The sequence below is a fragment of the Nelumbo lutea genome, chromosome 4 (assembly GCF_056320005.1).
Source record: "Nelumbo lutea isolate HS-2025 chromosome 4, American lotus-T2T, whole genome shotgun sequence".
Taxonomy (NCBI): domain Eukaryota; kingdom Viridiplantae; phylum Streptophyta; class Magnoliopsida; order Proteales; family Nelumbonaceae; genus Nelumbo; species Nelumbo lutea.
Window position 1 is genome coordinate 21,270,501 of NC_142687.1, and position 16,435 is coordinate 21,286,935.

The 16,435-nt window shown below is 40.1% G+C and overlaps 1 protein-coding gene across 6 annotated transcripts in view; it reads left to right on the forward strand.

Moving 5' to 3' along the window:
- The window catches only part of CDC48B (cell division cycle 48B), a 70,946-nt gene that overhangs the window by 19,848 nt on the left and 34,663 nt on the right, over positions 1 to 16,435 (forward strand). For 5 of the 6 annotated variants that reach the window (XM_088984315.1, XM_088984316.1, XM_088984318.1 and 2 more), the window contains exons 10-11: positions 5,863 to 5,956; positions 6,032 to 6,109. In XM_088984315.1, the coding sequence (XP_088840441.1) occupies positions 5,863 to 5,956; positions 6,032 to 6,109 (172 nt within the window). Of the gene's footprint in view, positions 1 to 5,862; positions 5,957 to 6,031; positions 6,110 to 6,909; positions 7,649 to 16,435 lie in introns of those variants that run through there. The other variant, XM_088984314.1, reaches the window with a different exon arrangement.

A 16,435-nucleotide genomic window follows, 5' to 3' on the forward strand; every position in this document is an offset into this window, starting at 1 on the left:
CACTCCCCTTCAAGTTGGGAGTAAATCACACATTCCCAACTTGCATAGATCATGCTTTAGCTTGTTCTTTGCAACACCTTTTGTGAGAACATCAGCGAGCTGCAGATCAGAAGCAATATATGGGAGACAAACTTCCCTGAAAGTCACCATTTCTCTGATGAAATGTCTATCCACTTCAATGTTCTTTGTCCGGTCATGCTGAACTGGGTTATGGGCAATGTTGATTGATGCATGGTTATCACAGTACATCATTATAGGTTCTTCTGCCTGTACACCAATCTCTTCTAATAAGGAACGGATCCAGAGAAGTTCTGAAACTCCATGTGCCATGGTCCTGTATTTAGCTTCAACACTTGATCTTGCCACCACTGTTTGTTTCTTACTCTTCCACGAGACAAGGTTACCCCCAATGAGGGTGCATACTCTTGAAGTAGATCTCCTGTCATCAAGGCATCCTGCCCAATCTACATCTGTATAAGCCTTTAGTTTCAACTGTCCATGATTAGCAAACAATATGCCTCTGTCCGGGTGTCCCTTCAGATAAGAATCCTGTCAACAGCCTCCCAATGATGGACTCGTGGAGCATGCATATATCGACTTACCACACGTATTGCATAGGAAATATCTGGTCTTGTCATACACAGGTATAGCAGCTGCCCCACAAGTCTCTGATATCTCCCAATGTCCTTTACTGACTCACCTTCTGATGCATTAATTTTGTGATTCTGATCAATAGGAGTACTGATTGCCTTTGTTCCAAGCTTCCCTGCTTCTTGTAGAAGATCCAAGACATACTTTCTCTGAGAGATAAAAATTCCATGTTTTGATCTTGCAACTTCAGTGCCCAAGAAATATCTGAGTTCTCCAAGATTCTTAATTTCAAATTCTCTGCGTAGATTCTTCTTTAGACAATCAATCTCACTTAGATTATTCTTTGTGACAACAATACCATCCACATAAACAATTAGGACTGACACCAAGGATCTTCTCCGCTTCACAAACAAGGTATGGTCAGATTGAGTCTAAATGTAGCCAAAAGCAACCACGGCTTTCCTGAATCTGCCAAACCATGCTCTGGGAGACTGCTTTAAGCCATAAAGTGACTTCTTAAGTCTGCATACCTTTCCCTTTTCAGCATCACTATAGAAACTAGCAGGAAGATCCATATACACTTCTTCTTGCAGATCTCCATTTAGGAAAGCGTTCTTCACATCAAGTTGAAACAGGGGCCAAGAGTATGTGGCAGCAAGAGAAAGAAGTATCCGAACAGAGGTCATCTTTGCAACTGGTGCAATGGTCTCTAAGTAATCAATGCCATAGGTCTGTGTGTACCCTTTTGCAACAAGTTTGGCCTTATACCTTTCTATACTTCCATCTGCCTTATATTTGACTATGTAAACCCATCTGCATCCAACAATCTCCTTGCCCTCTGGTAGGTCCATAATCTCCCATGTCTAATTCTTAATTAAAGCTTCCATCTCTTCCTACATAGCTGTCTTCCACTCAAGTTTGGAGAGAGCCTCATTGACACCCTTGGGTATAGACACGGAGTCAAGAGAGGAAAGAAAAGCTCGGTAGGAAGGAGAAAGTCCACTGTAGGATAGGTATTGTGAAATACAATGAGAAGTACACTTTCTCTTCCATTTTCTAAGAGCAATAGGAAGGTCCAGGTTATCTGTAATGGGGTTAGTAGAATTAATGGGAACTGAAACAGTAGAGGGATCAAGAGGAATACCTGAATCCGTATCAGCTGAATCTGGAGTCTCCAAGGAACCGACAGGAAGCGGTGTGAATTCTGTTGCAGTGGAATCAATCTCCCTGTGAAGTCTCTGTCGTGAGTAACGCTGAGAAGCAGGACGCAAGGGAGGTGGTAAGGTAGGTGACGTAGGAGAATCAGGCACAGGAGTGGACACAGGAACAGGAATTGGAAGAGGGATAGACTGCTCACTCACTTTCCCAAAACACTCCCCCTGAGAAGGATTCTTCGAGAAGAAGTATGTGGACTCAAAAAAAGTGACATCCATAGTAACATACCAACTCCTAGAGACAGGATCATAATAGCAGTACCCTTTCTGATTTTCTGCATATCCAAGGAAGACACTTTTTTGCCTTCAGATCAAGCTTCGAACGGTGAGGACTAAGAATATGTGCAAAGCAAACACACCCTAACACTCTGAGAGGAATATGGAACATCTCCCCCTCAGGAAAAATGAGGCTGAATGAGGTGCTGAATCCAAGTATACGGGAGGGCACCCCGTTAATCAAAAATACTGCTGTGAGAACTGCATCACCCCAAAACCGAACTGGAACTGTAGATGTGATCATCATGCCTCTTGCAATCTCAACAATGTGTCTGTTCTTCCTTTCTGCAACACCATTCTGTTGTGGACTGTAGGAACAAGTGCTCATCTCAGGATCTCATCAAGTAAATCCAAGAATATCGAGAGAAATCATCCACAAATAAGAGAAAATATCGATAACCACCCATAGGAGGAACATGATAAGGTCCCCACACATCAGAATGAATGACATCAAAAGGAGATGAACATCTTTTATTACTAGCTTTAAAGGAATGTCTACAATGCTTTCCAAGTTGACAACCTTCACACTGCAGACTTGACAAACTAACAGACTCAAATAGCTTTGGAAACAAAAGACTCAAAGAAGAAAAAGGCAAATGACCTAAACGATTATGCTAAATCATATTTTGACTCACTATCCCTACTGACATGATGACTCTGATGAGGAGGAAGCACATCCAGGAGGTAGATTCCATTCACTTCACGACCACTCCCAATCGTCCTCTTTGAATCTAGATCTTGCAAGATACAATGACCAAGAGAAAAAATTACTGAACAGTTTAGGTTCTTAATCAAACTACTAATAGATAACAAATTAGTACTCAATCTGGGAACATGAAGGATAGAGGGAAGGGAAGTGGAATCACTAATCTTGACAGACCCCTTCCCAACAATGGAAACATGAGATCTATCAGCTGTGGAGACCTTGTCTCTGCCAGAACAGAGTTGGTAAGAAGAAAAAATAGTGGAACTATGGATCATGTGCTCTGAAGCTCCAGAATCTATAATCCAAGGAGGTCCCTCCTTGAAGTAGAAACATAATTTGCAGTGGCATGTGAACTACCTGTGTGAGCAAAGAAAGTAGAGTGTGCTCCATCAGAACCACCTGTATCTGGCTGTCCACCTGTTGTTGAACTAGAACTGGTTGTATCCCGCTAGTTCAGAAACTGCCCATACCTCTCAAGTTCGGCCCTTACTGCAACAGCTACAGCAGACTCCAGAGTAACTGTAGTATGAGGGGCCAAAATATCACCAGTGACTGCCATGTGAGCATTTCCCTTCTTATTTTTGAGTCTATTTGGCACAAGATGGGGATGAAGCTTCCAACAAGTATTTCTTGTGTGTTTAGGCTTCTTATAGTAGTCATAGATCAAATCCGTTTTGTCTTCTTGATTTCACTGCCACCCCGGTCTCCACCTTGTTTAGGTCTCACAGTGCTAACCATGGTTGATTGATCAAACCCAAAAATTTTCATCGTCACATTTCTCCTGATCTCTTCCCCTGACACAAAGGCATATGCCTAGGAGAGAGTAACATTGTCCTTGGAAAGAATATGCTGTCTTGCAATATCATATTCAGGACTAAGGCCAACAAGAAATTCGAACACCCTATACTTCTCTAGAAGCTTCTGTTAGGCAGTTGCATCCTTAGTGGCTTCCCAAACAACTGTCTCCAAATGATCAATCTCCTGCCACAGGGTTTTAAGGGCTGAAAAGTAAATAGCAATAGGTCTATCTCCCTGCCTTGTAGAAATAATCTGATTTTTCAACTGAAAGTCCTAGCAACATTCTCCCTCTGTGAATAGGTTTCTGCAACCCCATCCCATATTTCCTTGGCTGTATTTGCCCACAAAAGTTTTTACTTATATGGGGCAGCATGGAATTACATAGCTAAGTCATCACCATATAGTTCTTCTATACCCAATGGGAGCTGTTAGTTTCGGGTTTCACTTCTTCACCAGTGGTATACCCTAACTTCCCACGAGCACCAATGGCCATCTTTGCAGATTGTGACCATTCTAAGTAATTTGAACCATCCAACTTAACTGTAGTAATGGTCCCAGCCCTAAAAAGGTCTCTAACACCTCCTTCCACTGGTCTCATTTCACTCCCGAGCTTGTTTTCAACTCCGTTACCCTCCATACTTCTCAAAAAGGGGATAGAAGATTACTGTAATATGCAAGAATATCAAATAAATCACTTTTGGTACCAACGACACCCTTCTGGTGCCCTAGATGGTCCTTCCACAAAAGATTCCTTTTCTGTGGGACGGGAGAAGAGAGAGAAGAGGCAGCCACTCTCTCCAAAGACCTCCAAATCAGGTAGGACTTGAACCGCACCCTACAGAAAACTCCAAGGGATCCTAAAAAATTAGGGTGCCACTTCCTAGGTCAAAACTGAAGAGTCCAACAAAAACATGACTCTCCCCATTTCTCTAGTTTTCCTTGATTTTGATGGGAAACCCTAGACCAGCTACAGGGCAAAACAGATCCACCAAAAAATCCAAAAACTGGGCTTACCTAAGATCTTTGATCAGCCTCTTAAATCACCATGCAATCGGCCAATCTAGGGCTGCATGAGAAAACAGCTCAAGGAACCTTCGGTTTGCTCTGATACCAAGTAGAAATCACTGTTTGGAAATTTTGATGAATTCTTTGTGAAGAGAAAGAAGATGATGAAGAGTTTCAACAGTAGAGGAGAAAAGAGAAGAAAGAAAGAGTAGGATGTCAATCAGAATTGAATTAGTTCTGGCCGCCAACCCCTCATTATATTTATACTTAAAAGAATAAGAGATTACAAGAATGCCCTTAGTAGGGCGGCTACTAAAGTAGCTAAACAGTCACAACTTAAAAACATAAGCTAATGGGCCTAAAGCCCAACAACTTCCTAACTTAACAACTTAAAAGTATAAGAGCTAAATAACTGGGCCCAATAACTAGAACTCGGCCCAATTGAACAAGAAGTGCTTTGTTACACATTGAAGGGGCTAGAAGATCTCGGGGTAGACAAAAAAGGACATGGGTAGAAGTAGTAAGAAATGATTTAAGCACTAAAAGTTTAGCAGTGGATATGGCTTTAAATAGAACAGATTGGCGAAATAGGATTCATGTAGCCGACTCCATATGAATGCAAAAAGAGAATTCCATAGGAGCAAGAGTAGTTGTCTGACATGCAAAGCTTATAACTGGGTTTTCAGGACTTGCAAAGCTTATAACTGGGTTTTTGGGTCCATTATTAGGATTCTAATTGAGGACTCAAGTCATATCCATTGATCAGAGGCATGCACCTTTGCAAAGGGCTCAAAGAAGTCATACCATCACAAAGGCACAAATTTCTAAAACAACACTAATTTCTATTTGTCCATTTGATTGGATATTTTATAGCATTATTACAGCCTTCTGCCTTTTTCCCTCATATGTATTACTGACACAGACTCTTCATATTTTTGTGACTGTCAAATTTTTGTTGTCTTTCCTATTGCAGTTGTGTTAGTGGTCCTAAATTAAACAATGAAACTGTTCCAACTTTGTTGCTCACTATGAATATTTTGATGTATCTATTTGGAACCTGTTCTTTAATTTGTGTGTTTAATTATGGTTCCCATGGTGTCCACGTTTTCTGTGATCTGGACATGATATTTTATGTACTGGCACCTGGAATACGTTGATTGGGGGTGTCAAGGTTCATCTATTTTCTACTTTACATGTTTGGAGATTGCTCATTTCACATTTTGTCCTCTTTCAATATTGGGTCTCACATTGGTTACCTCTCTCAAATGGCAGAGGTGGGAGCACAAGCACAAGTGGCAATGCCACAGTGGGGGAGAGATTACTATCGACCTTACTGACTGAAATGGATGGTCTAGAACAGGCTAATGTAAGCAATTTAATCCCATGAGTCTGGGATAACCCGCAACTGTTGATTTCAATTTGATTGGCCCATGTTTTTCAGGGAATTCTAGTTCTGGCTGCTACTAATCGCCCTCATGCTGTTGATGCTGCACTTATGCGCCCTGGTCGCTTTGATCTGGTACGATTCTATCTTTTACAGTATAACCTCAAAGTATAAGCTGTCATCTCTCTTTATTTGCATTCACTCTGGAAAGAAATACAATATTCAGAACTTTCATCTCCATCGGAATGGTGCCAACTGAAATAGGAATAAAAATGAAATGGAAGTTCAAAATTTAAGCCTAAAGTCTACACTAATTTAGATTGCTACTCATGTTGATCAGCAATTGGTTTGACAATTCTCCGTATTAGTGCAAGTATTTGGTTACCAAATTATCGAGCCATTCAGAGGCCTGCTTGGAGGCCTGAAAGGTCATGCCTAATCAGTGAAGATGATGCAAAAGTATCCAAGTACTGTATTCATCCTCTTTTTTCTTTTTAACTTTTGGAATTGTTGTCACAATAAAACTGGTCTCTGCCATATCCATGGTTCCCTAAAAGGGAATTCTGAACTAGCACTGCAGGCATAAATCCAGGATATTTGTTTAATGATCCTAACCACCGATCAGATGGTAGGATTATTGAGTCGAGTTTTCCATGTTGGCCATTTTTTGGAGTATTTAGACATCCAAATATGCATTTTCGTTGTGGACCACATCTGAAACCATGTCAGATTTCTACAATATTCCATTTTTAGATATCATAATTCATCAAATGGTTGTCACTTGAATAGTTGAATGCACACATTGTTACAGCTGTTATTGGAGGCCCATGTGGTAAGTGTACTTTCACAAAAGACAAAATGGGAGGGGGAGGGGGGATGAAATGGCTTGCCCTGATTGTTTTTACAGTACACTTAGTGCTTCTTTTAACTTGTAGGTTCTTTATGTACCACCACCTGATTTAGAAGCCCGGTATGAGATTCTGTGTGTACATACACGTAACATGAAGATTGGGGATGATGTTGATCTAAGAGAAGTAGCAGAAGATACTGAGCTGTTTACTGGAGCTGAATTGGAGGGCCTCTGTAGGGAAGCTGGTATGGTGGCTCTGAGGGACGACATCTCTGCTACAGTTGTTTGTGGCCGACATTTCCAGATTGTAAAGAGGTCACTAAAGCCAGCATTAACAAGAGCTGAAATAGATGCATATGCCTCGTTTATGAAGAACCCATTATACAGGTCTTCCGATCATTGTGCACTAAGCAGCAAGCATAGCAAGTCCATGAAGATATCAGGAGCTGTAAAACTTGGTATCCTAAGCTTTGCGGTAATGCTTGCTGCTAAATATCTTCTCATGAGTCCAAAACACACACAGTAGTGTACCAAGCACTTGAACAATATACCCAAAGAATATGCTCAAAGATCCCCATGTCAGTAGCTAGCCATATTTTATTCTGGTTTTACTGGTATCAGATTCATCTCATATAAACTACAGCCAGAAGCATCAAAATTATAGTTGAGGGTTTTACCAATGTTTGAAGTATTAATGCACATGTCCTACCGTATCAGTCGATATGGCCCGATACGTATCGAAATTTTGAACCTTGGTCTGAACTGAAATGATTTCCACAGAGGAACTCTGATAAATATAGGAAATCTTCATTTTACCGCTTTCATTTTATGGAGAATTTTAAGGGAAACTCGAGTTTAATGCATGAACTTGTTTTGTTCTACCAACCTAATGTGTTTTTATCCCTCGACGGTTTGCCTGTTGGCAACAAGATCCAGTCTTCATGGTAGAAACCTCCTTGAATCAATTGAGTTGAGACTTTGAGGCGCACAAGAATCTGTCCACATGTATACCATAGTGGTCGTGGGTTTGAGTCTTGCTATTGGTGGTTAAATGTTGCTGCGAGTGGGAGGTGTCCCCTTAGTTGTTGGTTCTTCAATGGCGTCAGGAAAAGATATCAAATCGATCAAAGAATTGTTTTCTTTTAAGGGAAAATCTAAGATGCAGAAAAGATATAGTATGGAAAGAGTTTTGACCAATCAAAACCCACCCATGAATTTTGATAAATAACACCTAATTGGCTACTAATTTATTGGTCAGCTGATTTTTGGATATCATAGTCGAACCTTTTCTTTAAACCCAAGGCTCGAAGCCAAGAATATAAATAAGCTTGTTTTTATGTAATTGGTTGTTATTCTGAGTAGAAGTTCAAGACTGTTATTAGTCTTAAACCCTAATGGATTTCAAGATCGAAGATAAGAAGAAAAATAAGAGGAAAGAAGAGGAAGAGGGAGGAGAAGCAGTAGAACACAAGGGTTGAAAGGAAGAGCAGAAGTTTAATGTTTTGCCGCTGCCACTTTAATTAATATTTATAGGTTATGCTCATTACATGGAAAGGACAGATCTGCCCTTAATCTTTACATAACAAATAGAGCAAAAAAAATAAGATTGAAATAACAATTGAAACAACTAAATGACCAATAGCTAACCCTAGGCAGACTAGAACATCTTCTACCCTACGAACACAGTGGGACCGTAGCTGTGGGGCCCACATTAGTGTTCTCTACACTCCCCATCAAGTTGGGAATAAATGTTTATCATTCCCAACTTGGATAGATCTGTCTCTAGCTTCTTCCGTGATACAACTTTGGTGAGGATATCTGCCAGTTGCATATTGGAGGTGATGTATGGGAGATACACTTCTTGTGATGAGACTCTCTCTCGTACAAAGTGTCGATCAACTTCAATATGTTTAGTCCTGTCATGCTACACTGGGTTGTGTGCTATGTTAATAGCCGATTGATTATCACAATACAACATCAGGGCTTCTCATACTCAATACCCAATTCCTCAAGTAGTGATCTCAGCTAAAGAATTTCAGTCACTCCATTAGCCATTGACCTGTACTCAGCTTCAGCACTGGATCGAGAGACAACACTCTGTTTCTTACTCCGCCAAGAAACCACGTTACCTCCCACAAGAGCACAATATCCAGAAGTAGACTTTCTGTCATCAACACTCCTAGCCCAATCGGCATTTGTATAGACTTCCACCTTCATGTGGTCATTGTTCTTGAATAGTATCTACCCGGGCATCTCTTCAAATATGCTAGTATTCTTTCTACTGCTAGAAGGTGTGTGGTTCTAGGAGAATGCATGTACTGACAGTTAACACTAACAGCATAACTGATGTCTGGTTGGGTAAGGCATAGATATAGGAGCTTTCTCACTAACCGTTGGAATATAACTTTGTCTTCAAGTAGTTTCCCACTCTCTGCATTAATCCTGTGGTTTTGTTCAATGGTTGTATCTGCAGGCTTGACACCTAGCTTTCCAGTTTCAGCCAAGAGATCTAACACATATTTCCTCTGAGAGACAAAGATCCCATGTTTAGATCTAGCAACCTCAATACCCAAAAAATACCGTAGTGTACCTAGATCTTTCACCTCAAACTCTTAATGAATGAGCTGTTTGAGGAACTTAATCTCATGGTTGTCATTTCCTGTCACCACAATATCATCAACATAAACTGCAGTAGTGTTAGTGGCGACTCCACCCTCTTGATGAACAGTGTATGATCTGATTGGGCATGTACATAACCGAACTTCCCAAGGGCTAGTCTGAATCTGTCAAACCAAGTTCTAGGTGACTGTTTCAAACCATACAATGCCTTATTGAGCGGCAAGCCTTCTTACCTGCCTCTGTATCATAGAATCCAGGAGGCAACTACATGTAAACCTCTTTCTGCAAGTCCCCATTCAGGAAGGCATTCTTAACATCCATTTGGTACAAAGGCCAAGTGTAGCTTGCTGCAAGAGATAATAGAACCCGAATGGTGGTCATCTTGGCTACCGGGGCAAATGTCTCCAACTAATCTATACCATAAGTCTGAGTGAACCTTTTTGCAACTAGTCGAGCTTTGTACCTCTCAATGGAACCATCCACATTGTGCTTCACAGTAAATACCCACCTGCATCCAACTGGTTTCTTTTCTTTGGGCAAATCAACTAGCTCCCAGGTATTATTTTTCAACAGGGCATCCATTTCAATTTGCATTGCACCTCTTCACTCTGGGACTGATAGGGCTTCTTGCACTGTTCCCGGAATAGGGACATCAGCAACGGAGGTGAGATAGGACCTGTAGGAGGGAGATAGGCGATCATAGGACAAAAACTAGGAGATGCAGTGGGCTGTAGATGTGGTGCAATGCCGTTTTCCTTTACGGAGGGCAATGGGAAGGTCAAGGTCATCTGTAGAGGGTGAGGTAGCAACAATGGAAGGAGTCTCTATGGGCCCTGGGACTGTAATATCTGGACTTGGAGCCGCAGAAGAGATTGGAGCTAGCTGGGACTGCTGATGACGGGGATCAACCTGCCTGCATCGCCTATGATAGACTCTCAACTCCCGATCCCATTGACTACCCTCGCTACTATAACCCTCATCACCAACTGGAATAGGTAAGGGAACAACCCCAAAGGTATTAACCCTGTCCTCACTGCACTCCCCCTGAAGAAAATGACCCAAATCTCCACGCTCACTACTCTCCCCCTGAGGAGAGACCCGAGAATAGTTGGGAGTTTCCTCAAAGAAAGTGACATCCATAAATACAAACTTATTCCATGAGACAAGATCATAACAACAATAACCCTTTAGAGTTTGTGCATAACCAAGAAAGATGCATTTGGAGGCCTTGGGTTGAAATTTGGAGTGATGGGGACCAAGAAGCTGAACAAAACAGGTACAACCAAATATCTTGAGGGGAATAGTAAATAACTCCTCATTGGGGTATAGAAGGGAAAAATGAGGTTTCATATCAAGAACCCGATAAAGAATCCGATTAATAAGATATACCACCGTAAGGATAGCATCACCCCAGAAGCGAATAGGGACATTGGAGGTAAACATAATACTTATAATCACCTCCAAGATGTGCCTATTCTTTCTCTCTGCAACCCCATTCTGCTGAGGTGTATGAGGGCATGTGCTCTGGTGGATAACCCCATGATTAAGGAGGTACAATGCCAATGGCTTAGCAAAGTATTCCTTTGCATTATCAGATCTAAACACTTTTATCCTGACATCAAACTGTGTTAGGATCATTTGGTGGAAGTTTTGGGTCAGGACAGGCACATCATCTCGTGATCGCATAAGATAAACTCTAAGAAAACCGGGTGTAGTCATCAACAAATAACAAAAAATACCTATACCCACCCATAGAAGGAATGTGATATGGCCCCCAAACATCAGTATGCACAATATCAAAAGAACTGTTACTCCTTTTATTACTGAATGAATAAGAGTTTCTACAATGTTTAGCAAACACACAACTTTCACACTTCAACTGAGATGAATCAACAGACTCAAACAAAGTAGGAAACAAACTCTTCAAGGACCGAAAAGATAAATGACCCAATCAGTTATGCCACAGCATAACCAGACTCACAACTTGAGAAACAAGTAACTTTTTATCCACTGACTCTTCCCGACGAGAACTCTCCCTGAGCAGATAGATCCCATTCGTCTCACAACCAGTCCCAATCACTTTCTTCGTCTCCATGTCCTGAAAAACACATCGGTTAGGAAAGAAAGTTACTAAGTAGTTCAAATGTTTGGTAATACTACTAACAGAAAGGAGATTAGTATCCAGTTTAGGAACATGCAAGACAGAGGACAAGGATATAGTATCTGACAATTTGATGTCACCCTTACCAGAAATAGGGACAAAAGAGCCATCAGCTATAGATACTTTATCCCTACCAGAAGATAAGTGATAAGTAGTAAACAAAGAGGGCAAGCTAGTCATATGGTTGGATGCACCTGAATCTATTACCTAACACGGTTCAGTAGTACCTGGAGCGGAGGCATGGTAGGCTGAGGCTCGAGTACCTGAGTGTGCAAAGGACGATGTGGCAGATGAGGATGCTCGAGTAACTGACTGAGCTGAACTGCCAACTTCCTTCTCCAATTGTATTAGAGCAGCCCGAACTACAGCTAAGGTCTCTAATGGTGTGCGTCTCGTGCCAGATGATGATGTTGAATCAGTAGTCATAGCCACATGAGCATTACCCCTTTTATTTCTCAACTTTGCCGGGACCAAATGTGGATGCAGCTTCCAACATGTTTCTTTTGTGTGTTTAGGTTTCTTGCAATGCTCACACACCACATCCCTTTTATCTTCCTTCTTTCTGTCCCTCTTTGAATCACCCTCTGTTTTGGGTTTGACAACTACCAAGGCAGGTGTAAGCGGCTGAGGTTGCATCATGACTTTCCTCCTGGTCTCTTCACTATGCACTAAGGAGTATGCCTGAGAGAGGGTCACACTATCTCTGGTCAAAATCTGCTGCCTCACAATATCATATTCTGAATTCAGTCCTGACAAGAACTCAAACACTCTGTTTGTCTCAATGTGCTTTCTATGTATCTGAGCATCTTTGGGACTCTCCCACTCAAGAGTCTCTAAGTGGTCAATCTCATGCCACAGGGACTTTAAGGTAGAGAAGTAGACCGACACCTCTCCTTGTTTAAGCGCATTCACCTCACATTTCAACTCATATGCTCTGCAACATTAAGGGGTTGGGAGTAAGTCTCTTTCATCACATTCCATATCTCCTTGGCTGTTTTTGCCCATAAGTAATTTCGGCTGATATGGGGTTGCATAGAATTACAGAACCATGTCATAACCAAGTAGTTTTCTTGGACCCACTTGGTATACATAGGGTCTCCCTTGGAAGGTTCTGCCACATCTCCCAAGAGATACCCTACTTTGTCTCTTCCCCCAATAGCCATCATGGCTGATTGGGCCCATTCCAAATAGTTTGATCCATTAAAGTTTACGGTTGTAATCTGAAAACTGTCTCTGAACCACCACCATAACTGCTATTCCCAAAACTGCATTCTGCATGATTCTTAAACTCCATTTCGGTCAAGAACCAGAAGTCTCAAAATTATGATTACTACAGTCAAAACCAGCACTAGGACTCCCAACAACACTCACAAAATCAGTATAGAACCAATCTGTACTCACGATAGATGTGCATGAAACATGTATAAGACTGATCTGAAATCAATAACCACACACAACAGCAATAGTCTGAACTGTTTTCACCCCTTTAGAAGTGTTCGAAACCCCAAAAGAAAACTAAAAAACAGTTTGAAGAGCAATCTGATATGCTGAAGCCAATTTGAGGTTTTAATCAGTCCTAAGAGTCGTACACTCCAGATAGTACCGTACGGATAAGGTTTGTATTAGGGTTAATATGAAACCTAAAACTGATCAATGTTGAGGAGAACTATTAGGGTTTGCCACAGGGATAAGATCACAAGGTTCGACCTAATACTAGGGTTTGCCGCAGGGATAAGACAAAACCCTAGAGAATAGAGAGATAAAACCCTAGAGTGGTTCGGCCACCCTTGCTGGATAGGTCCAACCTATATTTTCTGATGTTACTTCTCTCATAAAATAAAAGACTTACAATAGGATGCAGTTCGCTGCCTACCAAGGTTACCCGAACCCTAGCATTCTCTAATTCTTCCTGATCACCAACTCGCTACAACTGTGGCACTTCTTCAAATAGCTGCTAATCCTCTGGAGATCTCCAAGAACCAGTCAACGAACTCTGCTTTCTCAGCTTCCAACCTTAGATGGTTCTCATGTGGTCGGCTGGACTAGACTCACATGAGAGGCCCTAGCTCTGATACCAAGTAGAAGTTCAGGACTGTTATCAGTCTTGAACCCTAATGGATTTCAGGATCGAAGATAAGAAGAAAAATAAGAGGAAAGAAGAGGAAGAGGGAGGAGAAGCAGTAGAACACAAGGGTTGAAAGGAGGATCAGAAGCTTAATGTTCTGCCACCGTCACTTTAATTAATATTTATAGGTTATGCTCATTACATGGAAAGGATAGATCTGCCCTTAGTCTTTACATAACAAATAGAGCAAAAAAAAAAAAAAAATGACTGAAATAACAACTGAAACAACTAAATGACCAATAGCTAACCCTAGGCAGACTAGAACATCTTCTACCCTACGAACACAATGGGACCATAATTGTGGGGCCCACATTAGTGTTCTCTACATTCTGAATCTCTATCTAGATCATATACACCCCCCAGTCCCCGGTACGCCCTACACACCAACATTTGGAAATTGGAATACTGTCACTAGTATCACAAAACGTAGAAACTAGATGTTTATTGGGATGAACTTTGGATACATATGGATATGATAGAAAGATTCGAATATGCATTGAAACATCATGAAAACTTTTATAAATTTTACAAATGCATTAATAACATTAAATTTAAAGTTAAAATGATAATTAATAAAGAATATAAATACAAGAAACATATATTTTAATCGTCTATACAAATAAATATATTACGACCAACAAAACAGAAGGTGTATATATATCATACAATAACATAGATCATTACTTTCATTATTAAATCAATTGTTTTATATTTTATTATTTTTGCCTTTGTATGTTGCCAAAAGAATAAGGCAACTTAATCTTAAATTTTTAATATGCTAGCTGATGGCTAATTGGCTTTATAACTTCTTAAAAGTTATTAATGTAAATTAAATTAAATTTAATATTTATGTTATCTAATTAATTATTTATCTATTTGAGTTTTGAACATAGAGAAGGAATATAGATAAGAATTATTTTTGTTGGTTTCATTTTCCAGCACATTTTCTCACTTGTGAGAGAATTTATGTTCATTTAAGATCATGCATTAAAAATGAAGGGCCCGTTTGGCGTGTCTTTTTGGGAAGATCTTCTGGTAGCTCTGACAATCAAAACACGCATTGAGCTTTTGTATGAAGATCTGAGCAGCTCGAAGCACGTTTGGAAAATGTGTGTCTTTCCATGCACCTTTTTGCACGAGAATAAAATGTGAAAGACGCGAGAAGCTTCATTTTGCTTCTTGAAAATCAGCCCAAAATGGGCTTTTCGCATCTTTTCGGCGTTCCGTCTTTTGGCGACTAGATCTTCCACGTGCCAAACGGAAATAGATCGAAAATTGGTCTTCCCAACTTATTAACAACCGAAAGACCGAGCGAAAAAACGCGCCAAATGGGCCCGAAGAAAACTAAGTTGAACCAAGAACAAGAACATTTTTTTTTTCTTTTTTTTCATTTGATCCTTCAATATTCAATAGATCTCCATATTTTGGTGCTTGAAATGAAAGGATATATTGTTTTGATTTTAGATTTGTGATGTTTATTCCTTGTATTAGTATATACATGGATTTTATAATTTTCATGGTAGGAAAGTGCCATAAGCTGGATCTTTGACTATGAGTGATGTATTGAATTCATTGATCCATCAACCATTTATGTCACAAAATGAATTTTTTATTTTTTTGATAATTTATAAAATTGAAAACAACAATTGTTTTAGTAATTAAAAATTATGAATTGCATATACATCCTAGAAATAAATTATAATGGATCTGATACATTAAGATCATATATTTTCTATAAAGTAATAATAAATAATTTAATATAAAAAATAAATATATTTACTATTTATGGAGATGAAAATAAAAAGATATAATATTAAAATTTACAAAAAATACAAAATAATGGAAAATAGAAGAAAAAACTAATTGATTGAGCTCGTATCATGTCTTTCCGGCTGAATAGATTTTTTTGACGTTGTTTTAGAGAGTGCACGTCTAGTTAGAGACCGGATAAGATATTATTCACGGGAAATATCTACGTGCCTGTGAGACGCCCATGTGCCATGTGCGAGGAACAGATCCCGTTCCGCCCTACTCAGTACAACTTTCCGTTCGAGGAGCATTTTTTCGTAATGATTTTTATTGCTCCCCAGTAAAAGGACAGATTTCGTGTCAGTTTCGGTGGATCAGGTTGTATTACGATATGATAGAACGAGCCGTTGAGATTACTCCTCTTCTATTTGAAAGGGCGATTTTGACATTAAATAACGGGAGGACCATAGAAAATTATGGGTTGTCAGGCACCTTGTTATTTCAGGAAGAGATGCCCTAAAAAGCAATAAATTTCAAAATCAAAATTGTCCGATAATCTGACCATCTTAGTTCGGATTGGCTCCCAACCAACACATCCCACAAGTGGCCGGATCTGTTTGTGTTGGTACAATTTTTTTTGGTAAGCTTGTTTTGGTACAATTTTTGTTGTTACTTGTGAATAGAAATGTTTCCGATATACGGTTGAGATAATGCACATCTTTGTCCACGCACAATGCATATTTTAGCGTGCATTAGGGCATCTTCCGTATTTGTTATGAATAGGATAGAGATGTTCTTAATGTACGGCTGAGATATGCTGTGGGGCGTGTGTTGGGCGTGCTCTGTGGGGAAGACAATGTGAATTTCGATAAAAAATCATAAGTTGATGGGAAAGGCTGCGTTTGGCAAGAGTGCGCTCTATAAATACACCAGCCCTTCGATCTCATCTTCGTCTTC